The sequence below is a fragment of the Martes martes genome (assembly GCF_963455335.1).
Source record: "Martes martes genome assembly, chromosome: 4".
Classification (NCBI taxonomy): domain Eukaryota; kingdom Metazoa; phylum Chordata; class Mammalia; order Carnivora; family Mustelidae; genus Martes; species Martes martes.
Window position 1 is genome coordinate 79,040,761 of NC_137891.1, and position 26,804 is coordinate 79,067,564.

Sequence of the window (26,804 nt, forward strand, 5' to 3'; positions counted from 1 at the left end):
TTTTAGAATGAAATACCAAATGTCAGCAATATATAAGTATCCTCCACTTTCTGAAACATAGCATTGGACCACATAGCATTTCTGAAAGACCTTCATTAGTACCTGTTTTCACTAACTGAAAGAAATCTGTAGAGGATTTTCCATTTTAGGAAAAGAGCCATTACCGTACTAATGTAGGTCTTTCTTAAAGCTGCATCTGAACACAGAGGGGGGAATACTTTCTGCTTTATGCCAGTTTGGCTTAGGAAAGTTTTCATAGGAACACTCTACTTTTGGATAGCCTGGGACATCTGTAATTTGTTTCTGACTCATTTTATTCTATTCATTTTATTGTAACCATCACAGTACTTCACCTATAAACAATTAAGATGCCAGAAAAGCTCTTGGAACCTATGCTAGTTAGATCTGTACCTCACAGGAATTTAGAAAATGTTGCTTTCAGGTTGACTTTCTGAACACATTTTTAAGATCTCTTGGACGTTTTGCCAACCTTTGTGTAACTCTTTATACTTACAGTATTTACAAAAGTGATCCTCATAGGGGTCAGCAAATTATGGTCCATGAGCCAAACCTGGCTCACTGCCTGTTTTTGAATAGTCTGCAAACCAAGAATAGTGTTTGTATTTTTAAATGGTTGGAAAAAAAATTAAAAAGTATTATGTGAAATTTATATATAATTGAAATTTCAGTGTTCATGAATAAATAAATTTGGAACATAGCCATACTTCATTTACATGTTGTTTGTGGCTGTTTTTGCTCTTACAGGCACAGAATTCAGTAATTGTTAACAGAAACTAAGGCCTGCAAACTCTAATGTATTTACTCTTTGGTCTTTTATGGAAAATCTTTCCTGTAGCACTAGTGACACTGAAGATTAAATGTAGTGGTAGAAGAAGAATGGGCAAACTACTTGTAAGATGTGATTGTGGAATAAAATTAGAATACAGAGGTTGGGCAGTGGGTGAAGATAGGTCCTTGGAGTTTAAGGCATTGTGGTGGTGATTACCTTTGGGGCTTGAATAGTTGTCAGATAACCAGGATGCTTGTGAGACCTGGGAGCAGAGAAGACTGCAGCAGAGATGCCAGAGTCCCTGCTACTGATGAGAGGGGTGGGTTCCTAAGTGTCTTCAGAATGGAGAATGGGGAAATTACTATTAATAGCTAGGAAAATGTAGTAAGTAAAAATGCAAAACATATTTTCCTACATACCTTTTCAAGAAGAGTTTGAGTTTTTTTTGGAAACGTTGTCTATCTTTTAGGCATTCATAAACAAGGAAAAGTATGTATATGTGTTTTCTATAGCTTTGTATTTTGTTTTGCACACGTGTGTGTGTGTATGTGTATATACACATACAATTTTCCAAATCAAGTAATGAGTTCAGACTAATTCTAATTCTATCCAGCATCATAAGATATGTCCCCAAGGTCTTTCCTCATTTTTCCATGCTTTGGTTTCCCTCAGAAACACCATATAGCTGTTGAGATCTTAATGAAAACTGGCACCTAAAATCCAAATTATTTTATATATATAATATATATTATTACTAGATACAGATTTGTAAACGCTGAAAAAATGTTTCTTGAAATGGGAACATGTTCTTTTGTGAGAGGGTGAAGTAGGTCTGTGTTGATAAAAACAGGTAACACCTATTGAGTACTTGGTACGTGACCAGGGACTATAGGCAGGTTATATACATTATCTCAGGTACTTCTCCTGTGAATCCTGTGAGATAATTACTGGTATTAAAATTAACATAGCTAGAATTTATAGAATTAGGGTTCCAATCTAGAATCCACACTGTGTTATATGATCTTTGAAGTATAATTTTTACTTATATTGAAATACATTCTATTAGAGTATAACTCAGTGAATCTAATTTGATATGAAATCATTATTATTTGATATACTAGTATTCAGTCTATAAATAATCATTCTAAGGTTAGCAAATGAATAAAGTAAAATTGTTATATTCCTATTGCTCTAAACCCTGTTGAATTCAGACCAGAATTTTACATTGCTTGATGTTGTAACTCACCATTATAACCTGTGTGGATTCAGTCTAGATATATTTAATACATTGTTATATAATTATTATCTAGATATTGATAATAATTCATAAAATTTTCTGTGAAGAACATTAATAACTTCAAGTAAAAAAATTATTTAGTTGACTTATTATTATGTTTTCTATAATAGTTTAAATCTGGCTTTTTTTTTTCTTACAGTCTCCCAACAAGCTGTTAGAGTCAGGTTTTAGTAATATTGCTTACTATCTGTAATTAAATATTTAAATTAATAAAATATTTTTAAAAGAAGCATTTTGCTCAATTTTATGAAATCTAAAAGGAGTATTAGGTCTTTTTGCCTCATGTCCTCATGTTTGAAGAGATTTTTTCATATCTAGATTATTATAAAATGATTTATAAATCTTGGGTTTCTTTCGAACTTGTGTGATCTTGGACAAGGCAGCTGCTGGGGCTCATTTCTTTATCCGTGAAATGAAGTGAGCTCTTCTGCTATTCTTACCTCCTAAGAAAGCTGTTTAATTTGAGTTTAGCTTCTGGGAGTATGATCTCTGAATCCTCCATGCTTATCATAGTTTCTGAGGCAAAAGTAGATGATCAGTTTTTGTTAACTGAATGAGGAAACATCAAATGGAAGTCTTTTTGTGCAAAACTTAGAATCTCCGAATGTAAGGCAATCAAATTGCATTGAGTAGCTTTTTGTTGAGAGAGCGTTTAGTGTTTTACGTGTACTGTTAATAAACATACCTATCCTCAATTATGAGGACAGTTTGACTGTAGTCTAATATGAAATAATTCCTTACATTATTAAAAACCTTCAGTTCTGTGAATTTATTGTAGTCAATTTGAAAGTAAGTTTTAAACATTTTTAAAAAAATACACACCATTTAAGAGACTTTATTTCCATGAACAAAGACTGTCTACTGAATTGAACTGAACTGAAGCCATTTTTTGGCTTTCTATCCTCAGTGTCCCTGGGTCTTATAACTTGCTGGACCAGTGGTGAAGAACTTCTTAAACAAAGCCTGGAGGGAGGTATGGGGCCATAGTTTAACAAGCTTTCACAGCATTTTGGTTGTTTAGTTTGCATGGTGTTCTCCAGATGAGTTTTATTGATAACAAAGAACTGTTGATGACAGATTAATCATTTGAAATTAAGGTCTGCTTCCTAGTAATTACTGTAGAGCCTATAGAATTATGGTAATGATCTTATTACAGTTTTATTTTAAAGATTTTATTTATTGAGAGAGCGAGAGAGAGCAAGAGAGAGCATGAGCAGTGGGAAGGGGAAGAGGGAGAAGCAGGCTCCCCAAGCAGGGAGCTGGATGTGGGGCTCAGTTCCAGCCAGGACCCACTCTGGGATTATGAACTGAGCTGAAGGCAGACGCTTAACTGACTGAGCCACCCAGGCATCCCTGATTACAGCTTATTTTAAAGAACTTCTTAAACTTTCTCTGGGTTGTGAGTAAAAATAGGAAGAGAGTTACCTGTCCCAGTAAATGAGATGAAGATTTTAGTATCAAATGTGGTATGTGTGTGTTTGTCAAAAGGTCTTAGACCTATATTTCTAGTTGCTGTATTTTCTTATTTCTGATAATGTGATTATTAGTGGTAGTGGATGCCATCAGATCTGTGAATGAGACTGGAGTATCTTTGTATTATATGGGAAATCTAGAACAAACAATTTGTTCTTTCTCAGTTGGTGTTCTTCATTTGCACAGTACAGGTAATACCACCTGTCCTTTGTAAATACTTTGGGGGTAGTTAATGAAATTATATGAGTTGCTGTTGAAGCACTGAAAAATTAAGAATGACATATAACTACATATTTTATTTTATATAGCTTTCACTGTCCATAGAAAGATTATCGTGGACTTTGGAAAGATGCCATTTTTATAAGGTCAAAGAACTTGATAGTTATTTACATTCTTTATTTTTGTATAGCAAATATACTTAGACATTTTTAAAGTTTTTACAGGTCTCATTTAGAAATTTGATTTAGTGACAGTAACTTCCAGGTGAAAAAACCAAAGCCAGGAAAGATAACAGTTTGCTCAAAATCATAAAGTATGAGGCCAGTCTTTGTATGCCACAGTATGATAATATATAGAAAGAATGTCTTTGGTTTGAGCTCATATTTGGTTTGTGATATGCTAGTGGAAGGGAACAGATAACAGACCATCTGAACTCCCAAACTATGAAATTTTGCTTTGGAATATTGTTTTATTTTTTATTTGAATATTGTTCTTTGTGAATTCAGAATTTTTCAAATAAAAAATAAGCCCAACTTAAAAAGCCTGACCCAAAAGGAGCCAAAAATGTGTATGTTTTTCTCTCATGCTTCCTTATTGATCTCATTACTTCCTAAGAACATAGCCACTTAACGGATTAAAACCAGAAAGCTCAGTTGTCATTTTAGTGTTCTTTTTTTTTTTTTTTTAAAGATTTTATTTATTTGAGAGAGAGAGAGCATGAAAGGGGTGAGGGGCAGAGGGAGAAGCTGGCTCCCTGATGAGCAGAGGGCCTGATGTGGGACTTGATCCTGGGACTCCAGGATCATGACCTGAGCCGAAGGCAGTTGCTTAACCAACTGAGCCACCCAGGTGCCCTGTCATTTCAGTGTTCTGCTTCAGACTTTTTCCTGAGTTACACGAGGTAAACAGCTCTTTTTTTTTTTTTTTAATTTTTAAAATTTATTTATTTGACAGAGAGAGAAAGATCACAAGTAGTCAGAGAGGCAGGCAGAGAGAGAGAGGGAAGCAGGCTCCCTGCTGAGCAGAGAGCCTGATGAGGGGCTCCATCCCAGCACCTTGAGATCATGACCTTGAGTTGAAGGCAGAGGCTTAACCCACTGAGCAACCCAGGTGCCCCAATAGCTCTTCTTTTTGAAAGGTTTTCTAGGCTGTAGCTTCTACAGGGAATTTTTTTAAGTGTGAAGGATGCTTACTAGAGCACTTCTTATGTTTCTTGAAAGATTGAAGATGTTAAGTAATAATCCTAAAAATCTGAGGCAGTTATTCTCTGATGATTTTGTTAGCTCAAAAATGGGACTTTTAAAAATGTTTTATATTCCTCTGTCCTTTTATATCCTATACCTTGAACTCCCATAGAGCTATCCCCTACTGTGTCTCCATTTGGTTGAGTTTATGCTGATCTTCACTGCCCCAGGCAAAGAGAATAGGAAAATTAAAAGAATAAGGGGGAAGGTGGAGAGAAGGAAAAGGCACAGGAAGCAAGACTAGAATAGAATTGAGAATATGACTGAAAAGCCTACATCTTGAATGTAGGCATCTTAAAACTTGCTGAATTTTAAAATATAGAACCTACTTGCTTCCAACAGAACTTACTTCTGTTACTTGAAACAATTTGTAGTAGTGAATTGAAGGGTTAGGGAGCATATGATTTTTAATTATCTTGAGACAGTAGTGTATCTGCTGTCTGATCGGATGAAGATTCCTGAGTTCAAGGGACAGTAAAAGAAAATTATACTTTCACTTTGCTGTAGCTGTTAGATATGTTAAAAATTAAAAGGATGTCCTAAAGTAGAAAGCTAGAAGTTACTCCTACAGTGTTTTATGTTTAAATGCTTGCTAACACCTTTACAGGTGTGATGAATATTTTACGTATTTTATCTTCATTTTATTTTATCTTTATTATTGAGTTTACAGTTTGGACAGAAAACATTTCAAACCAAAGAAAACTACACAAGGCAGATAATTTTTGCTAATGTATGTAACAAATGCTCCATTAGAGAAAATAAGCACAGGTAGAAGTTAGCTTGTAAGCTACCAAAGAGAGAGGTTCAGTACCTGACTGCTGCCTGAGCCCATGTAAGTGAGTACAGAGGGCCCTGGTCCTAATGTAGGCCTTTTGGCAGAGTTTGTGGCCCAGAGCATGACAGAAGGCTCTGCATTGTTTTTTGTTTTTTTTGTTCTGTTTTGTTTTGCTTTTACACTAACATCTCTCAATCAACTTATATGTGAATGGGTATGTTTTTCCTTTTGCTTCTGTATACACTGTTCCTTGGCTTTTTTTTTTTTTTCCCTGACACTTCTAACTTTAGGATTTACATTTTATTCCGTAGTTCTGTCTTAAGGAAGTCACTAGGTGATCACTAGATTTCAGAACTGACACTTTTTTGTTTTCCCTGTCTGGTCTTTTGGGTTTACAAATGAACGTTTCAAATGTGTCTTTTTTGTCCTAGATGTGAAAGAAAGTGAATTAATTATTGGACATGTGTATGTTAGAAGCTTTATGTCCCATGCACTATTTACGGTTTACAAATTTATGATGTGGTTATTATTTTTCCCATTTTATAGACAAGGAACCTGAAGATCACAGGTTAAATAATTTGCCTGAGGCTGCAGTCAGTACCTGACATCAGCTGCTTTATTTCCACCATTCCATTCTTCTTTTGGTACCAAGAATACTAAAAGGAAGGAAAAAGAGGAAATGAGAGTTTGAGAGAGAGGGAAAGAGATCTGAAACTTTTTAGGCAAGGACACGAAACTCTGCTTTCGAATTATGGGGCAGGAGCCTCTTTGTAAATTGTTCTGCTTCAGGAGGGTTTTATGGCTTGCCAAACTGGGTTTGAGTTGTGGCTCAGCTGTTCACGAGCTCTGAGCTTGTCTTGTGCTCTCTCCAGACTTTGGTCTCATTAGTAAAATGAAGTTAGTGCCTCTTCATAGAGTTTTGGTGAAGAAGTAGAGCCCAGGTCCTGTATGCAGTAGAGGCCACTAGAAATAAATAGGCACAATGAGTGGCGAACTTTAATGTTGGAAGAAAAAATTTTCCTTCTAGTCTAGGTTCTTTGGCTGGTCTGATAATCAAATTAACATAAAACAGATTAACAGGAGAAAAATTTAATTGCACAAATTGCATTTATGTGATAACCCCACAAGGACAGGGAAACCCAAGGGTAAGCTGGGCAGGCATTTGAGGCTTACATGCCATCAGGAGCTAAGAAGTAGAAGAGGGGCCTGGGATGTCACAGGGGAGGAGGTGATTCACAGGATGTGAAGAACAACAGAAGTTTGGTAATTAGATGTTTGCCTTGCTATACAGATAGGTCATTCAGATTAAAAAAAAAAAAAAAGTTCTATCTTGGTAATAGCTCTTCTCTGGACCAGGGTCCTTAACTAAATTCTTTTAGGTAGTTTAAAGGGAGGTAAAAGTTTTTCTTTAGTCTGCTGGGTCTTGATTGTTTTCAGCTCAAAATGGTCCACATGTCAAAGTAGCACATTTTGGGGAGACTTGTTCTGAACCCCTTCATTAGCCTTTTCTTTCTTTCATTTTTCTGTATTTATGTCTCATCATACCTGTTTGCCATCATTGAGAAAATTTTTTCTCCTGTGTAGCTGTTGCCACACTCAAAGTAGCCTTCATACATGACTCCCATGAAAAGATCTTTGAGAGCATGGGGAGGAAAGATCCTTTGTTCATGCCCTCAAATGGTGTATTCCTCCTTTGGATCACCAGTCTCCTTTACACCAAAGCTGGGTGAGCTTTGTCCTCACCTTTGCGGAGAAAGGAGCAGCAAGCAGCAGTTGGCTGCTTGCCACTGGTTGCTAGGAGGGAAAGAAAGTGAGTCAGCATTCATTCTATTCTCTGACTCTGTGACATCTGCCTGCCATCTGTTTGCTTCCCGCCTCCTTTGACTTGTCTTTAACCTTCCATAAAACATCCTTAAGCTGCCTGAAAGACACCCATAATATTGAACTAGGCCTTCAGTAGATCTTCCCCTAAACCAAATACATTAAAACTACATATCTTATTTTGAAAGACTAGAAACAACTTTTGGAACACCTTGCAAATCATTTCAGGAGAGCTTATGTGAATGTATGTACCCCAGACACTTGTACTAGAAAGAAAATGCCAAGGAGTGAAATTGTGTTCTGTAAGTAAATATGGTAACTTCTTCTCAAACAGACATATCTGCATAAGCTGTTCTTTTATTTTCTGATGCTTCTCTCTTTTGCCTTTGCCTTTTCTTCTTTTCCTTAGATTCCATATTTTGCTTTTATTACTTAATGCAGGACTTGAACACTCCTAATTTTTTTTTTTTTTCTTTTCCACATTAGAGAAAATGGCAGGAATCGGGCACCAAAAACTGTGACCGAAGTAACAGATGTTGAGGCATGAACAGACATTTCTGGATAACTAAAACTGAGCTGTACTCAAATACGGATTTGATGCCAAAATAGCAGGGAAATTAGAGCTCTGGGGAACCTTAGGAATCATAGAATTTAGCCTCTTCATGTCACAGGTGAGGAAATGATGTTCTGGAGAACCTGCCCAGAGCCATATATAAAGTTATCAGTGGGACCAAGGCTAGACCTTGATCTGTTGACTTGTATTTGGCACTTCTCCATGACTTAGATGGAATTATCTCAGAATTAACAAATGGCAAATGCTTCCATGACTTAAAGCTATGGTGGTTTTTTAATAGTATTTGCTTTACTCATAAAAATGAAGTATATTTCGGGGCGCCTGGGTGGCTCAGTGGGTTGAAGCCTCTGCTTTCGGCTCAGGTCATGATCTCAGGGTCCTGGGATTGAGCCCCGCATGGGGCTCTCTGCTCAGCAGGGAGCCTGCTTCCACCTCTCTCTCTGCCTGCTTCTCTGCCTACTTGTAATCTTTGTCTATCAAATAAATAAATAAAATCTTTTTAAAAAAATGAAGTATATTTCAAGTTAGGGGATTATTATGGAATTATAACGATATTTATTACAGATTTTTAACTTGCAAACTCCTCACATGTACATTAATTATAATCCAAAATTCATGGTCCAGCAGTCAGGGGACTGATTACATTTTGGTGCCTCCTTGTGGTGGGATATCACACTTCTGGATTTTGGAAGAATTTTTGATGGCATGAAAATCTCTAAGACATATTAAGCAGAAGTTTGAAATATATACCATATAATACTAATATTGTGTTAAAAAGAAAGTGGATAGATGCTTAGAAAGTAAATATTAACAGTGGCTCTTTGAATATTAGGGTTATGAGTAATTTTTATTGATTGGTTTTCAAATTTTCTACAAATGCACCTACTATTATAATTGAATTGGTAAGTGTTATAAAAATGTAATTTAATTTATAATAGTTCATTTTCCACCCACTATCAGAAATATGTATATGATAAAATGACTTATCTTTGAAGCTCTGTAGTATAAATTATTATATTAGTATCTCTTTTTTTGTTCTTCGATTTTTCTACTGTAGCCTATTCGTTAAATATATTTTTATTCCTTAGGAAATTATATTCTCTTGTCTTTTATTTTATTCTAGTTAAAAAAATACATACACACATATTTATGTATCCCCTTTATTTTCAGTTTTACTTGCCAGTTTTGTTCAAATAATGCATTTACACAATTTGGAAAGTCAGGTGATTTCCTGAAGACAAAGTATAGCAGTTCCTGGCTTTACCTGCTTCCACCTAGAGGCTCACACTCCAGAGGGAACTTAATGCATTCAGCTATTTCATGGTAGGGAAGTTACCTCCATGTTGCTAACTAAGATGCTCTTTTTAAATTCATTAATTTTAAATAGCATTTACTTTCCTATAATCACAGATGAGGTATTAACTTCCATGCCCCTCTTACCTATTCCCTTGTGTTCTAGTGTGGTTAAATGACTATTCAGATTGAATCAGCAATTGTGTTTTCACTGTTCTGACTACGTAAATATTGTCTTCCCCAGACCAAATAATGTATAATTGTATTCACTTTCTTTTACAGTTTTGGTTTTTCCTTTACATCTTGTTTTAAAATTAGTCAGTGTGTTTCTCATTCTCTAAAAAGCCTTTTTTGGCTCCATTGTCTGTGGGAGGAAGTCCAAGCTCCGTGTGTGTGTGGCCTGCAAGCTTCATTTTTCATTCCTCTTTATTGCTGTAGCCTCCAAGGACTACTTTCTATTCCTGAACTTCGGCTCTTCGATACTATTTGTAGTGCCGTAAGTGGGTGGGTGCATTGCCTCTTGTCTCCTTGTCTTTTTCTGCTTGTTTTGAACACCTCTACTCCCTTCTGCCTCTGTACTTACCATGTCTTCATATTTAGGAAAATCTTCCCATCCTTTTGTCTCCACCCCCATGTCTGGGCTGGTGTTCCATAACACCAACACTGTATAACTCTAACACGGTCTGCCCATCCCATTTTGTAGTTTTTCATGCCATCTCTTCTCCAGGGGTGGTCTGAGGACCCTCATGTTTCCTAAGGTTCTTTCAAGGGCCTGACAAGTTTAGTACTGAGTTTTTCTATCGCATCAGAAAACACCCACTAATCTTTTGCAAAACAATAGGACTTATGGGAAAAACAGCCTTGGAACATACTACTGAAAACCTATGCATCTGTGTAACCAGTTTACCAACAAAAAAAAAAAAAACAAAAAATATAATTTTTAGCATAGCTAAATCTACTGGGATTTGCATGTTAGCATCACAGTCAGTCATTCATAGTCTTAAACCCTAAGGTTCTTCTTCCTCTTAAATTTAGGCTCTAGAAGATAATTTGCTTATGGATATTGTTTTATTTGCATATGTATATTTTTATCAAAATTTAAAAATCTGAATCTGGGTGTAGCCTCAATTAATATGTTGCTTTTCTCTAGAGACAGTGTCTTAACATTTTTTTGGTCTGCAATCACAGCTTCCTTAGACCACTTGAATTGCCTTAGAGGTGGACACTCTCTATTTTCAGCTTTTTACTGAAAGTTTTCTTAAGTTGCTAAGGTATCTTTTTAATATGTGTAAGCTTGTACCTTCCTGTCACTTCCAAACATGAACATGGAAACCACCACAACTTCTTCACTATCTGCACATTGTTACCTTATGTAACTTACGTAACCTAAATGTATGAATTAACAATTTGTGTTAAAGAAACATGATGCATTGTAACTGATTGCACATCTTATTCCATAAAACCTTTCCTGACCGCCTCCCTCCTGGATATCTTACAGCTTTGTGTTTAGATGTATTCATCTTTCCTATCAAAATAGGGAAAGGAGTCTGGGAAATCTGGCTTCAAATTTTTGCGGTGCTCCTTGTTAACAAGGTGTGATGTGTTTCCCAAATTTCTGAGTACTTGGTCTCTGGTGTGTTGCAGTAGATCAGAAACACAAATTATGCTGCACTTTCTACAATGTAAATGTAATTCTCCCTCCCTTGTTAGTACCTGTGGCTAACTTCTTTGCATCTAATAGATGTTCTTAAATTAGATTTAACTCATGGGTCTGTAGGAACTCAGGATCCTTCTGAAGTTGGATATGAAACTTCTCATTCAGAATATCAGATTCTCAAAAGGGTCCGGGCTTTAAAAAACAAACAAACAAAAAACTGGTCTGCCGGATAAGTGTCTTACGGTGCTGGAAGGTACTCAACTACATGTAGTGGTATCTGCTTTCTTGCTTTAATACCAGCCATATCCTCAGCCTTTAATTCCCTTAGTCCTTTAATTGCATTACACAAGCCATGCCTTTTTAAGAAAGCTTTCCTGGATCCCTGGATCCAGTTTCCTCTGGGCTCCTTTAGCCACAGTCACATGCATTGTAGTGCCCTAGTCCTTTACACATTATTTCTATTTGAAAGTGGTCGTAGGAGTGCCTTCCTCAGAGGCTTATTGTAGCTTTTAATGAGAAAATATACAAAAAACACTTAGTACAGTGTTCACCAGCAAATGGTAGTAGTTCTTGTTGGTCGGAGTCTTCCTCTTTGCCTTTCTCATCAGGGGTGCACCTTTGTGCAGTAAAGTCAACGTTTGTTTATTTTGCTGTGATAATTTTGGACAGGCTAGAGTTCAGAAGGACCTGAGAAGGATTAGGTTGTTTTGTGGAATAATTTTTCAGACTAGTAAAATACAGCATTTCCGGGAGAGCCATTAAATGTCTGCACAGTCAGAATTAGGCTTATAACGTCCTGAGGTAGGATCAACATTGGAGACATAACCGAAGCTGCCTCCTAGTCTAATGCAGCAGTTTTTCTTTCATTTTGGGAGGGCGTTCAATCTGAGTACCAGGTAAAAAAGTTAACTGTGCTTAGAGGCCATGTTAGTAAAAAAACAAAACAAAAAAATACCCACACCAACTTTAACCCACTGAGCCACCCAGGTGCCCCCCCCCCCCCCCAACTTCAAATGCTAGAATTGTGCTCAGCGAGTTGAGATGCTTGGGCTATAAAAGGATGTCCAAACTAAGACCTGTTGAAGGAAGAGTGGATTGATGTCTCCAGTTGTACTACATGCCATGAAATACACTCGTTGAGAAGAATGGTGCTATGAACCCATGTATTTTTTTCAGTTACTTCTTTTTTGGGGTGTGGGGGGCATTGGAGCCAGCCATGTTTGTATAAGTGAGTTTGAATAATTTATTTTTTTAAAATATTTTATTTATTTATTTGACAGAGATCACAAGTAGTCAGAGAGGCAGGCAGAGAGAGAGGGGGGAAAGCAGGCTCTCCGCCAAGCAGAGATCCCGATGTGGGGCTCGATCCCAGGACCCTGAGATCATGACCTGAGCTGAAGGCAGAGGCTTAACCCACTGAGCCACCCAGGTGCCCCAAGTTTGAATAATTTAAATAGGAGTGTGACATGAGTTCACAGTATTTCCTCTACTCAGAAAGTTTAAGGAGATCATTTGAAAATATGGAAGAGGACAGAGGCAGGCAGTGGGGACAGGGACAGGACCTGGTGAGGCACCTGCCCCAGTAGTGCTCAGGCAGGTTGGTACCAGAGGTGTGAGGACCCTGATGAAGCTCGAAGCATCAGTTGCTTTTCTTCTCTAAGGTCAAGAGTGAGTTTACAGCCTTGCCATAGTCTGGCTGTCATAACTCTTGTTTTTGGCTGTAAGCATTTCATTTTTCACTTCCCTTCTCCTGATGTATTAATTCAGAAATTGTTATATGAATTTATTAACCGTAATTGAATAAAGATTAAATTGTGTTCATTATGATGTATTGAAATTTAGTTTATCAAGTTGCACTAATGTGTTCATTTAAAGATGCTGAATTTGCCTTTAAAGAAGTTTATTGTGTTTGTATGTGTAACATATGTTCTGATGCGTGTACCATTAAAGTTGTTAATAAAATTTGTGGTCTCCTTATTTATCACCACGGGGTTTACCAAGTAAAACAATCTCAATATGTCTGTACTTGTGTGTGGGTGTGTACATTTTAAACATGTGGATCTGTTGTGTTTTTTTTATATTCTGTAATCTGTGTTTGGGTAATATGTTACTTTGTGTTAACATTTTGAATTTATGTGGTGCGTTTAAGATGTTTAGCATTTAGGTGTTAGTGGATTTTTAAGTTTAGGAATTTTAAATCAGTCAGGTAATTTATGCATATTGAACTAGACTCATGGTACTCCAAAGGCCACCTGGCTTAATTAATGCTTAAGAGCATGGTTTCTGAAGTCTGAAAGACCTGGGACTGTATCCCAGCACTGTCACTTTCTAGAGAAGCTCTGTTCAGTGTGACAGCTACTGGCCATGTAGCTATTAAGCACTTGAAGTGTGGCTACTGTGCCCGACTGAATTTTAAATTGCATTTAATTTTAATTTTGGTCTAGGTGGCCACGCCTGACTAATGGCTATCATATGGGGCCTGATGGTATGAAGTGACTGAAACCTTCTGTGTCCCAGATTTCCCATCTGTACAGATGAGATCAAACTTAAGCTACCTTTTGTGGTTGTTAAAAGAATAAATAAAGTAATATATTTAAAGAACTTAAAACTATGCCTAAAACAGAATATGTCCTTGAAAAATGATAGTTACGATGACTATTATGTATTTAATAAACTGGAATTACTTTCCTGTGAGCATTAATTTAAACCTGTTTATTTTTATTCTTCCCTTTCAGGATTAATTTATTTTTGGAAATCAAGTGCAATATTAAAGGGAAAACAAACCACACTACATTATTGGAAGCCATTTCTGCTAATTTTATTACATTTTAAAATTTATGATTTGATTTGAATACTATCATGGGAGGAGCTGTGAGTGCTGGGGAAGATAATGATGACTTAATTGATAACTTAAAAGAAGCTCAGTATATCCGCACTGAAAGAGTGGAGCAAGCCTTCAGAGCGATTGATCGCGGAGATTACTATTTGGAAGGCTACCGAGACAATGCTTACAAAGACTTAGCCTGGAAGCATGGGAACATACACTTGTCAGCACCTTGCATTTATTCTGAAGTTATGGAAGCATTGAAACTTCAACCAGGATTGTCTTTTCTTAACCTGGGAAGTGGAACCGGATATTTAAGTACAATGGTGGGCTTAATTTTAGGTAATTTTATTTTTGTAAAATTTTATTTTAAAAAATAAGCTGAGTTTGTATTACTGTTTATGATTTATAGGATTTGTAAATTTGTATATCTTTGAATGTATGTACTCAAAGTAGTTCTCTTCCTTAAGTGTAGAAACACAAGGCAGTAGTAATTTTTTATTATTTGCTCTGATGCTGAAAGTTAGCTTGTGCATTTAATCCTAGACTTAAGAAACCTTTGGAATTGTTTTTTCAATCATTGTCTCTACTTAAAATTGAACAGCTGGTAGACAGGAAGGTCAGGGGTATCATGTAGTCTGTTTCACGTAAAGGGTTGTGACTGACTGCTGGCTTAGAGGGTTCATTAGTCACCAGTGTCCCATTTTAAAGGGAATGGAGCCAGGTTTTTGGTAGCAATACAGGAGTTTTTGGGATATAGAGTATATGGCACTGATGAGGCAAAACAAGGGATTGGGATGAAAATAGAAGAGAAGTATTATGTCAGTAAACTTTTAGCATACTTACTGTCTGTTCTGTCAGGCATTATTCCTGGTGTAGGTATATAGCAGTGAACTAAAGGTACAACTATCTCTGCCTTTGAGAAGCTTACTGGGTGCTTACTATGAGGGTGAGGCATTGTTTAAATCACTTTTACATAGAGTAACTCACTTAATGTTCCTAATAATCCTGTGACGTATATACTGTTACGGTTCCTGTCTATATAGGTGAGTAAACTGAGGCTCAGAGAGGTTAACTAACTTGCCTCAAGTCTCATAGCTAGGAAGTGACACCTGCAAAATACAGAATGTGGGTTGAAGAGGCATGGATGGAGGAAAACATGTGCCAAGACCATAGGATGTTGGTGGAGGATGAACAACCATTATTTTTACTAAGCCACTTCGTATTTACTGAGTGCTACTTTGTGACAAGCCTTAAGGTAGAACGCTATCAAGGCCCATAATGTAGACTCTTGTCCTAGAGTTCACAGACTTGCAAGAGGAGGGAGACAAGAAAAATCAGCCATTTTCATCCAGTATGGTATGTGCCATAGTTGAAGCATATGCCTGAGTTCTAGGGATGAGACTGTGGTTTAAAATTCACTCTGCAGTGATGGAGAATCATTGAAGGATTTTGAATAGAGAAATGAGTATACTCTAGTTGGGTGACTCTCTGTCCCAGGGTGCTGGGTCCCAGTTTATCCCTCTTGTCCTAGCATCAGTATTTATAATGTCCTTTTCTTTCCCAAAGTGTCCCAGTTTTGACAATAAATTACATAGTCACATGAAATGACTTCTAAAGCATTTTCAGGCCTGAAATTACCCTTTCTCACACACTTACTGTAGCTCCTTACGTTCTTTTCTAGTTATAGAACCTGCAGTCTATTTCATAAAAACAACTGAGTCAGTTCCTATTACGTAATACAACCTAATACATAAAACAGTCTATTTGATGTCACTACTAAGTTTCTGATTCATAGTGATATGCTCAAAAAGTAGTGAAGTATTAATTTTTACCATGAAAGAAATTAAGCACCTTACATTTAAATTTGGTATACTTGCCTTTCCTGAGACAGCAGTTTCTTTGCAGTTTGGGAACCCCACATACCTCTTAATTTTCGAAAAAGGAATCTCAGTGTTTGAGACTGTCTCCACATCAAAGGAACTTAGTTGAGGGAGTAGGGAGAGCCTTTAAAAAATGGGAGTTGCCATTTTGAAAGTGCATTTCTTGACCAGCTCTGGCACCTTTAGGCTGGAGTCCAGGCTTCCTAGCATGTCTGGCTAGCCTCAGAGCACCTGTTACCCTGTCTTCTACCTCTCTAGCCCTGTCAGCTGGCTCAGGCTGAGGGAGGTCAGTCTTATCCAAAGGCCTGCAGGGAGGAGGGGGTTCATAATTAGCAACCTTGCTAGCTGTGAGATTGCCCCCCTTAAACTCTACTCCTCAGTCTCAGTCTCCAAGAGATTCCTGTGGCCAGATGCACACTCAAAGTACCTCACTACTTTATTGTATGTTGAATGAGAAACAGACCCCTGCGTAAGTGATCCATAATGCAGTTGATACTTTCCTTCTTTTACAAGGCTCCAGGGAGTCATGGTCTTTGGTTACATGTATGACTGTGGTTATTGGACATTATTCCAGGGTTTATCTGTGTGTGACCTTGCAGTCAAGACCAAGATAAAGTTCCTTTCTTTTTGATTGGGAATGGTCATTTGGTGAGAAAGACAAAACACTTCAAAGAAGATGGAAAGGCAGAAAGAATAGTCTGTAAAACAGTGATTATGGCTAATAAATTTTGGAACTGTCTAGCTTCTGAGGAAGCTTAATCTTGTTAACCCAGCATACCCTTTTTTGGTTTGCTTTGTGAGTGTTTTAAGTCAAGGAGGTAGACCCAAAGAAAGGTGCTTACATGCTCCCTACAATTTTCTGAGTATGGTGAATCAGATTTGGCCTCATTGCTTCACAGTGACCTTAGTAACAGAAGTTCTGTCCTTATTAAGTAACTGTAATATCATGGCTCAAAGCCATTTTTCTCTCCTAGTCACAAGATGGGGATGACAGGTGCTCACCATAGGCAGAGATTCTTATTTGAGGACATGCTGATCATGATCTGGAAGAATTGTGGCTAAGGCAGATAGAGCAGGGTGTCTGTGGTTTGGTAATACAGACAAAAATGCTCACTGAGGAATTCCCACTGCCTTTCCAGAAACACACCTGGAGGGGATGGACTGCAGTCTTGAGAGAGCTTTTGTTCAGTGAGAGGAAGTTAGGCTTATCTTAACCTCAGGAAGTAGCTTGTGATTAAAGTATACTTGAAGCAGTTATTCATAAGTGGAATTTATTTGTGCTCCAGACCTGGAGAATGGATTGCTCTGACTCCCAGTGTACCTCATTTAGACAACTTGTTTAGTTTCACATTGAAGATGAGTTCTTGTTCCACTTGCTTCACCTTAAGACTCTTCCTAGAACTCACAAAGAATCAAGTACTTACTTATCTGTCCTCTCAGTACTACTGTCTTTCCATACCTAGGGAGTCCTGTTGAAAAACAGGGTCCAAGAGAAGAAGGCTCCCAAGTCCTCTGTTTCCCAGACTTGCGTTATGAAACTCATCAGGTTTATGAAGGCAAATTAGTCTGATTTTCTTTCTGATTCAGGTAGGGATGGTTCTCCATTCTGATCCTTTTTGCTTAGAGATTCACTCCCATTTTCTAAACTTATAATATGAGGGTTCATCCAGCTTAATGACTTCCTTAGTCTCTTGACTAGTTCTTGAGTTAATAGAAATGATTGGGAAACTGGGGCGCCTGGGTGGCTCAGTGGATTAAGCTGCTGCCTTCCGCTCAGGTCATGATCTCAGGGTCCTGGGATCAAGCCCTGCATCTGCCTCAGCATCCCTGCTGAGCAGAGAGCCTGCTTCCCCCTCTCTCTCTGCCTGACTCTCTGCCTACTTGTGATCTCTCTGTCAAGTAAATAAACATCTAAATGAGTTAAAAAAAAAAAAAAAAGAAATGTTTGGGAAACTGCCAGAATCATTCCAATACTATGTTTGCCACTACCTCAGCACTACATTAGTTTCCAAAGTTAAAACAGTTGGCAAACTTACGTGCTTAACAGGCAACTCACTGCCAACATTATATTTTCCAATGCTGCTGTATTGTCCAAAAGGCTGATTAAACTACATGTTGCCATCATATTTGGTCTCTATACTCTTTATCTCGTTACTAGAGGACATTAAATGGTCCTTAATCAGCTGCCCTTAGATTGCCTTTGACTTGAGATACTCATGTTTTAACTTTCATTTTAGCTCCCCTTCTCCCTTTAATGAGATACAACTTACCATAAAGTTTGACCATTTTAAGGGTACAATTTAGTAAGTTTTCGTAACTTTGCAGAGTTATGTGAACATGACCATAGTTCTGTTTGAGAATATTTCCATCACCCCCAAAAGATCCCCCATGCTTGGTTGAATCCACTCACTGTCCCCACCCTAACCCCTGGCAACCACTTAGCTATATGTTCTGTTTCTATAAATTTGTTTTTTCTGTACATTTACATAAATAGGATTATATAAGATACGGTCTTTTGTGTATGGTTTCTTTTACTTAGCAATATGTTTTCAAGGCTGTAGCATGTATTAGTATTTCCTTTTTATGCTTGAATAATATTTCATTGTATGGACATGCCACAAAAAATTTTGTTTGTTCATTCACCACTTAATGGGCATTTGGGTTACCAGTTTTTGGCTATTATGAACGATACTGTTGAGAACATTGAAAATGTACAGATGTTTGTGTAGACATCCATTTTCATTTCTCTTGGGTGGATTCCTAGAAATGTAATTGCTGGACTCTATGTTTTTATGTTTAACTTTTTTTTTTTTTTTTTTTTAAGATCTTTGTTTTGAGAGCGAGAAAATGTGCACAAGAGTGTGAGTGGAGGGAGGGGTAGGGGGAGAGAATCTTTGGAGCAGACACCCCACAGAGTGTAGCTCAATCCCATGACCCATGAGAATCATGATCTGAGTCGAAACCAAGAATTGGACACTTGACTGACTGAGCCACCAGGTGCCCCTTTGTTTAACTTTTTAAAGAAATTGTCAAAGTATTTTCTAAAGTGGCTGTAGTATTTTATATTCCCACAGTGAATGAGGTTCTATCACAGATGGCTGTGTGGTTTTTTTTTTTTTTTTTTTTTGGTTTGTTTTTAGTAGGTATAAAATGCTATCTCATGGTGCTTTTAACTTGCACTTAAAATGATGTGGAGGAGCATCCATTTCTGTGTTTTTTAGTCATTCCTATATCTTTAGTTAAATGCACTTCCAAATCTTCCTCCCAGTTTTTAATTAAGTTGTTGGGTGTTTTTATTATTGAGTTATAAGTTTTCTTTATATATTTTGGATACAAGCCCTTTATCAGAACTACAGTTTTCAAGTAATTTTTCATGGTCCTTAAACACCTCTTTTAGATCTATCTTGGCTCACTGAGCCAGAGAATCAGGGAGATCCAGAGTGGTCTTCAGCTCCCCTTCCCCATTCTTTCTGAAATGACAAAACATATTCTGCAGGTTCTCAGGGTTCTCTTTAAAGTAGACCACATGGGGCACCTGGGTGGCTCAGTGGGTTAAAGCCTCCGCCTTCGGCTCAGGTCATGATCCCAGGGTCCTGGGATCTAGTTCCGCATCGGGTTCTCTGCTCGGTGGAGAGCCTGCTTCCCTTCCTCTCTCTATCTGCCTGCCTCTCTGTCTACTTGTGATCTCTGTCTGTCCAATAGATAAATAAAATCTTTAAAGTAGACCACATTTTCTTCCTTAAACCAAACCTCAGTTTTTCCTCCCCCCCCCCCGCCTTTTTTTTTTTTTTGGAGGATTTTTTTTTTTTTTTCTTTTTAAGAATTACAGAGGCTCTTGGTATATGCTTTTATTTTGGGCTCTGTGCAAATCTGTTTTGAAAAAAAACATTTCATTTAGGCTAGTCATTTTCTAAAATCAGTAAAGTTTGTTACTATTTAAACTGTTCTTCTTAGTCCTAGTTAGGCCTCTCTGTATCTTTTCTTCTGCCCACATAGCCTGTATTGAGTTGCCATTATTTTTCTATATCTTGGGGTTTTTTCCCCCTCACTTCTGGTTGTGGAGTGAATGTCATTACTCTCAACCATTTCTTTCATTGCTGCTGCCTCTAAAAAGAAATGATTTTGTGTTTATGCGACATTACTGCTAATTGTTACTGGGCAACAATCAGTAATAAAAATCTCAGATATTAGGAAATAGTATAGGTTTTAGAAATTTTAAAGTTTTCATAGTAATTTCTGGTTCTAAGTCCTCTTACTGTTCTTTGAAGTTATAAGGCAATCCCCTCAGTGGTGTGAAAAATCTTAAGGTTGTTCTCTGAGCATCTTGAGTTTTTATTTACCTTCGGGATTAACTCTACCCAACTCAAGATTATCCTTGTACCAAATACAGTTGATTCCTGTTGTTTGTGAATTCTCTACTTAAAATTTGTTAGATGGTGGCTTTTGAAGTCATTTGTGCACATGGCCATAAATACCAAATTACCCATGAACCATTGTTCCTTGGGGAAACATAACTCAAACTGTTAATAATTTTAAATCCTAAAAAGTCATCCTGGTTGTTTATTTGCTTTATTTTACAAAAGAGAAAATGAGCTTCCAAATATTAAGAGATTTGCCTGAGAATGGCTCAGGAGGGGCCAGAAATGGACCCCAGGTTGCTCTGCATTGTCCCCTTCTGTCTCCATTGGCTAAATTTTCCTTCTGTTGTGTTTCTCATTCTGGTGAAAGGTACTTTTTTCCTCCCAAAAATTACTTAGATGGAAACCTGGACATCGTACTGTTTTCTCTTTAATTATGTTTTGTGGAATAGGTAACATATTGGTAGGGTTAAAAAAAATCCAAAAGACATACTTTATTAACTTTTATTTTTATTTTTTGAGAGAGAAAGAGAATGCCTGTGTGTTTTTTGGGGGACAGGCAGAGGGATAAGAGAATCCCAAGCAGTCTCCATGCCCAGAGTGGAGCCCATCACAGGGCTTGGTCTCACAACCCTGAGAAATCAAGAATCAAACACTCAACCACCTGAGCCACCAAGGTGCCCCTCAAAAGGCATACTTTAAAAGGTTTTCCTTTTCTCCATTTTATCTGGTTGTCTTTCCACTTCAAGAATAGCTTCATAGAGTCTGGGATACCTCTCCTTTTGCATACTACTCACATGATTGTAGGGATAATAGTTGACTTGAAGTCATATTTTTCTTAGGTATGTAAAGGAAAATATGTATTGCATTTTAGAAGATTCCTATCAACAGCTAAAATTAGTAAGATTTCTTTTGAAAGGAATGTATTTATATTCTGTCTTCTGTGGGATGCCTATTCTGTGATAATAACATAAAATGGATCTGACATATACTTAATGACCTTTGCTAGTATACTTTAAGACATGAAAAAAAGCATTTTAGGCTTTGTGTATATCATTTGCCTCAGTCTTGGTTGTGAGCCTTTTAAGTTTGGGACCATAGCTACATTTTTTTTTTTTTTTAAGATTTTATTTGCTTATTGGACAGACAGAGAGAGATCACAAGTAGGCAGAGAGGCAGGCAGAGAGAGAGGGGGAAGCAGGCTCTCTGCCGAGCAGAGAGCCCAATGTGGGACTCCATTCCAGGACCCTGAGATCAGGACCTGAACCGAACGAAGGCAGAGGCTTAACCCACTGAGGCACCCAGGCGCCCCATAGCTACATTTTTGTACTTTACTGTTCTTTTAAAAAAATATTAATTATATCGAATATTTGCGCCATCTGCTGAGGATACAGGAGTGCAGAAGACATCCTGTAACATTGAAATTGTGCCTATCATCTCTGAACTAGCTGTAGAAGCATTGTGTCAATTTCATTGACTGTTCTCTTCATTTAGTTCATAGTATTTATACTATGTGAATTGGTCACTATACTGGCCCCAGCATATCTTCAGGTATTTCACAAATAAATATTCAGTGGAATGAAAGAGCTGTTGAAAATGGCTTCCAGGGGAAATGATTGCATTAAAAAGAATTTAGATAAAAAGCTAAAGCTGTTTAAATTAGCTTTGAAACCTTTTCTGTTTGTAGGTGAGCACAGCTTTTTCTCAGTTTACTGAATTTCGTAGAAACAATTGATGTTAATGTTCCACTGTAGACATAGTCATAAATTGTGAAGATACTAGACTTGACTATTAGCCTACTGGGTGGAAATATGTAAACGAGCTGATTGTGATATCTGTTTTTGGTATTTTAGAGATGTAGTTTATGTAGGGGCTTGGATCCATTTTCTGTAACCGTTTAAACCAAAATGTTCAGATTTTGTTTAAATACATGTCTGAGATTTAAGTGTAATAAAGAAAAACTGCTTATAAATCCATCAGCTGAGAGGAGCTTGAGGGACTGGAACTGGAACTTTCTGGAAAATTTTTCAGGATTTGCTTGTTAAGGCCATTCCTAAACCTAGAGAACAGAGAACCAAGTCTCTGGTCTAATCTTGGATGTAATCCAACTAGCTTCAGAATGGTTACGCTAACATGGCCAGACTCAGTAAACATTTGACAGTGTTTGTTTTTCTTTAATGTGCTCGTTTTGTGTAATATAATAGGATGGGGAAACCATAAGAAATTAATTGTATCTTAAGTGTCAATATATGAGAGCTGTTTCTTTTTATCTAGTTAATGATTACCTAATCTTTTGCTGATTCCTTTTACTCCCCTTTCCTTTACCTACCTTTACACTTATATGTTTCTTTGTTATACTCCAGGGTGTTCACAGGAGTGAAACCTAATCTTGTCTGCTTACCTATTACTCTCTGAATTCTTAGAAACTTACAAGTCTTTCCAAAGATGCCTTATTGTATACAACTGAAATTAGTAATAAAATATCACTGGAACTTCCTAGAAGATATTTTCACATTACATATTTCAGTTCTTACTGAGAAACTTTACACTGGTTTTCATAGAAACCAAAAAACTGGTTCATCTGCTCCCTCTTGTGGTAAATACTTAGTTTTATCCATAATGCTTTTATCTGCAGTTATTAACTCTTGGTAACACTTTACCAGTGAGGGCAGAGATTTGGATAGTCCAAACGGATTTTAAATAATAGGAGGATGTGGCTACTGTGCTTAACTTGGGCGGCATTTAAGGTTATCGGCAGGACCTGGGCCATACCCTAGGAGATTCCCTCTGCCTGCCTAAGGTGGGAACCAAGCATTTACAGTTTAAATCAAATTAAATTCAATCTACCTTTAATTATTATTTAAAAATTCCCAGGTATGCAGTCAGGGTTGAGAACTACTTAGAGGTTACAGTTTTGCTTCTGTAGCTCATCAGTTCTGTATACAGAGAGAGGACATGTTATGATTTCTAATAATTTGTACCCGTTTTGTACTTCGTAGTGTGTAAAGCACTATGTAAATTAAAGCATAATTTACTTGGTTTTCCCAGGAACCGATTTTACACAGTAAGAAAGACTGCAAAGGGTAAGTGACTGGTCTCAGATCTATGCAGCCGTTAGGAGGAGGAACCAGGATTGGAAACTAGGACATTTAACCTTAAATCCACTCTCTTTCCTACCACCCCATAGAATGTAGATCTGAGTCCTCAGTTGAAATGATGGATCTTAAACTAGTTTATCTTGAGAGCTCTTCTGGTTTTGGTATCATGAAGATTTTTTTTTTTTTTTCCTGTAGCTGTGTTCTGTAAATAAGCTTCACTAAAACAAAATACTGAAGGCACTGAAAACTTCATTAAAATGTTGTGTGAAGCTCTCCTGATTTCCCTGGATTGCCTTAGGCCAGCTCTAACCTGCATACCACACTCAAAACAGCCTTTCAGGGTGCCTCAGAGAAGGAAGCTGGAGTATTAGGTGTCACATAGGGTCAACATACATGTAAAAAAAAAAAGATCTAGATATTGTATAGATTACTAAACCTAGTAATTATTGACCTTTATATAATAAATATGCTTTGATTATTCACTGATAGATGATAAATGAGGTAGATTGGATCCAACTACTACAAAGGAAAAATAGTCTCGATTTTATTATATTGGAATTTTGTTATATTTGTTATTGCTCTTAATAAATAGGCCTTTGCCAGCCTTAAAAATCACATCTAATATTACATAGGATACCTAGGTTTTTCTAGTAACTATGTCTTAAGAAACTTTGACTTCTGTGTACTGGATATATTTCAATTTTTTCTTTAATGTTTACCTTTAAAGGTAATGGTCAACTGTTAGTACTTTTTAAAAAAAAATATGTATTACAAAAATGATGCGTTTATCATTTTACAGAAAAACTTCACATTGGAAAATACAAAATAGCATTGGAAACTATTGAATACAAAATTAAATTTGCACTTTATCTGATACATGGTGTTAGAAAGTGTTGACAAAGTTTGTCTTTTGGATACTGTTTCATTTTTTTCCATTGACCTTTCCATTGTACCTTTCTGTCAGAATTATTGTCTATTTATTTTATTAATTTGAAAAGTCTCATACTGAAGTTTTTCCCCATCTCTTTGACTAGCTTACTATTTTTTGATTGAAAGGTTACAGGTATAGTTATAGTCAAGACACTTTAGGCAAAGGGTATATGTAATGATGGAAGTGTGTCCTTCTCACCCTAGATCTCTTAGTTCCTTTTCCTTAGAAGCAGCTGTGTGTGCTTTTTTAGTTTTCTATTTAATATAGATGTCAAATATGAGTTTTAATAAACAGTATCACGCTACATTTTTATCATACGCTTGCTGTATTCTAGTTGCATATCACATTCTAAATAAATGAGATGTTTGTGACATTGCTATTTAAGTTCTGCCTTTTAATAATGCATTCTTTTAGATTTATTTTTCAATATTAATTATTACTGTTTATTAGTGATAAAGGTACTTCTCTGTGTTATTTAATTTTATTCACAAAAAAAGCATAAATGTTTTTGCACTAGAAGTTAATACATAGTCTATTCTGCATGTCTATTTATGATATTGTTAAGTCCTTTATATGTTAATGAAATTGTTTTCACTTTATGTTAAGGTAATGTAAAAAACGAGTTATATGAAAAACATTCTTAGGATATTTTCTGAATGAACTTTAATCTTATTTCCAGAAGTTGTCACTTTTGTTTTAGACTATAAGCAGAAAGTAAGGAAAGGAAAAAGAGACCAGTGGTGTCTTCAAGTGATGAACACCTGTGTAGTCCCTTTGATCTAGAACTCTGAAGGTCTGACTCCCTCTGTTAAGAAGGCAGTTTGAAAGACTGAATAGAAGCCATGATTTCCAGATTCTTTACTTGACACCTTTATTGCAGTGCTTATGCATTTGGTCCTAACAGGAAACCTCAAATACAGCAGTATTGATGTTTTTCATTGATCTCTTACCCATGTAGCCCTAGTTTTGTTTTGTGTTCATAAAAATAGTTGATTAGTATAGCTAGATTCTTAATGGATGATGAAAATATGGAAGTCTCTGTTTTACATTAAACAGATCTCCTTTAAGGGTAAAAGGAATTCATTTCATAGAACAGTATTTTTCTTATTATATACATAATGTTAAATAATTGTGGTTTAATTTGAGTTTTTAAATGAGGAAAACTTTATTCAGTGGTTCCTAACATTCTTTAATTCCTTATGGAAATTCAAGTTATCGAAATACTCAGATTTTGTATAAATTAAAAAGAGATGTCACCATGTGTTCTTCTGTAAGTTTAGTTTTTAGCCACTTTATTTTTTTGAAAAGTGTTTTTGTTTGACTCAGTTTATGGTAAAATAAGGAATTACAAGAGGTCTTAAATGCTATCAGATGGATGTTTCAGTTTTCAGATGAAGACGGTTCAATCATATGGAGACAAAAACGAATCAAAACATTCAAGTTTGCATCAGAATAATTTAAAAGTATAAAAACAGTACAAAGGGAGGTAATTCTATCTGTTGTATTTTGATGGATCGGAAAACTTTTTTATTTAACCTCCTTATCTAAATAAATTTTTCAAATAGAGCCAGTTGTTTTTTTTTTAATAATACTAATCAAATGCAGTATGATAGAAATATAGTAGGTTAAAGCATTATCTGATTCTGGCTTGAAAATAGTCTCCAAATATTTTGGTTTAATTTTTATAGTTAAGGTAGTTCTAGATCACTTTTTTTTTCATGTGCCCTCTGAACATTCAAACATGGTAATTGGTGACTTTTGTTGTTGTTGTTATTTAAAAAAATCTTAAGAGGTCAGTAGAACTTCACCTTATGTTGTATTTTAATGACATTCAGTAGGAGGCATGTTGAGTTAATTAGTTCCTAAGATATAGAAAGTATGTGTAAGATAGAGAAAATAAATACATACTCAAACTTTTTCCTAGGAGACCAATTCCAAAATAACAAAATATGTAACAAAAATATAGAGTGGAAAACCCTGTTCGGCTCAATTTTGGAAGTTCAAACGCAACTAGCCTAACAGGAGTTGGTGTGTGTGTGTTACTTTCATGTGTCTCATGGGGCAGGCAGTAATGCACAGAAGCTTTAGGAAATGTGAATCCTGTAGGTCATATTCTCAGCGAAATATACCAGGATGCCTTCTGAGGACCATCTCCTGGGCTCACTTGTCTTTTTCTCATTCCTGTGATGTCACTTATCGATGGCTATGGGTAAAAAGAAATACTAAGTGAAGTGTGAAGTGTGCTAGAACAGGAGAGTAACATCAGCTCTGCGATGGCCACATTCTGCTGGACACTGGGAGCTACAAAAGGCATAACATAGAATGTGGTCTTGGCCCTCCAGGAATTTAACATATAGTGGGTTGGTGTGAGATATTTATATAGCATCTATGTTAGCCCATGGTTTCACACATTTTAGAATTGCCAGATTTTTAGAAATGATAAATGAAAATGTAATGGTAAAGAAGTTATGTAGGAATATAATTATTTCTTCGTCAATATTGTCCTGACAGATAAGCTTTTCTCTTGAGAGAACTCTTTATTACTTAGCCTTTCTGTTTTTCTTTTC

General features: G+C 36.5%; 1 protein-coding gene across 1 annotated transcript in view; it reads left to right on the forward strand.

Moving 5' to 3' along the window:
* The window catches only part of PCMTD1 (protein-L-isoaspartate (D-aspartate) O-methyltransferase domain containing 1), a 66,076-nt gene that overhangs the window by 14,537 nt on the left and 24,735 nt on the right, over positions 1 to 26,804 (forward strand). The window contains exon 2 of the mRNA XM_080800071.1: positions 13,879 to 14,309. Within this exon, the coding sequence (XP_080656197.1) occupies positions 14,003 to 14,309 (307 nt within the window). The 5' untranslated portion in view covers positions 13,879 to 14,002. The remainder of the gene's footprint in view (positions 1 to 13,878; positions 14,310 to 26,804) is intronic.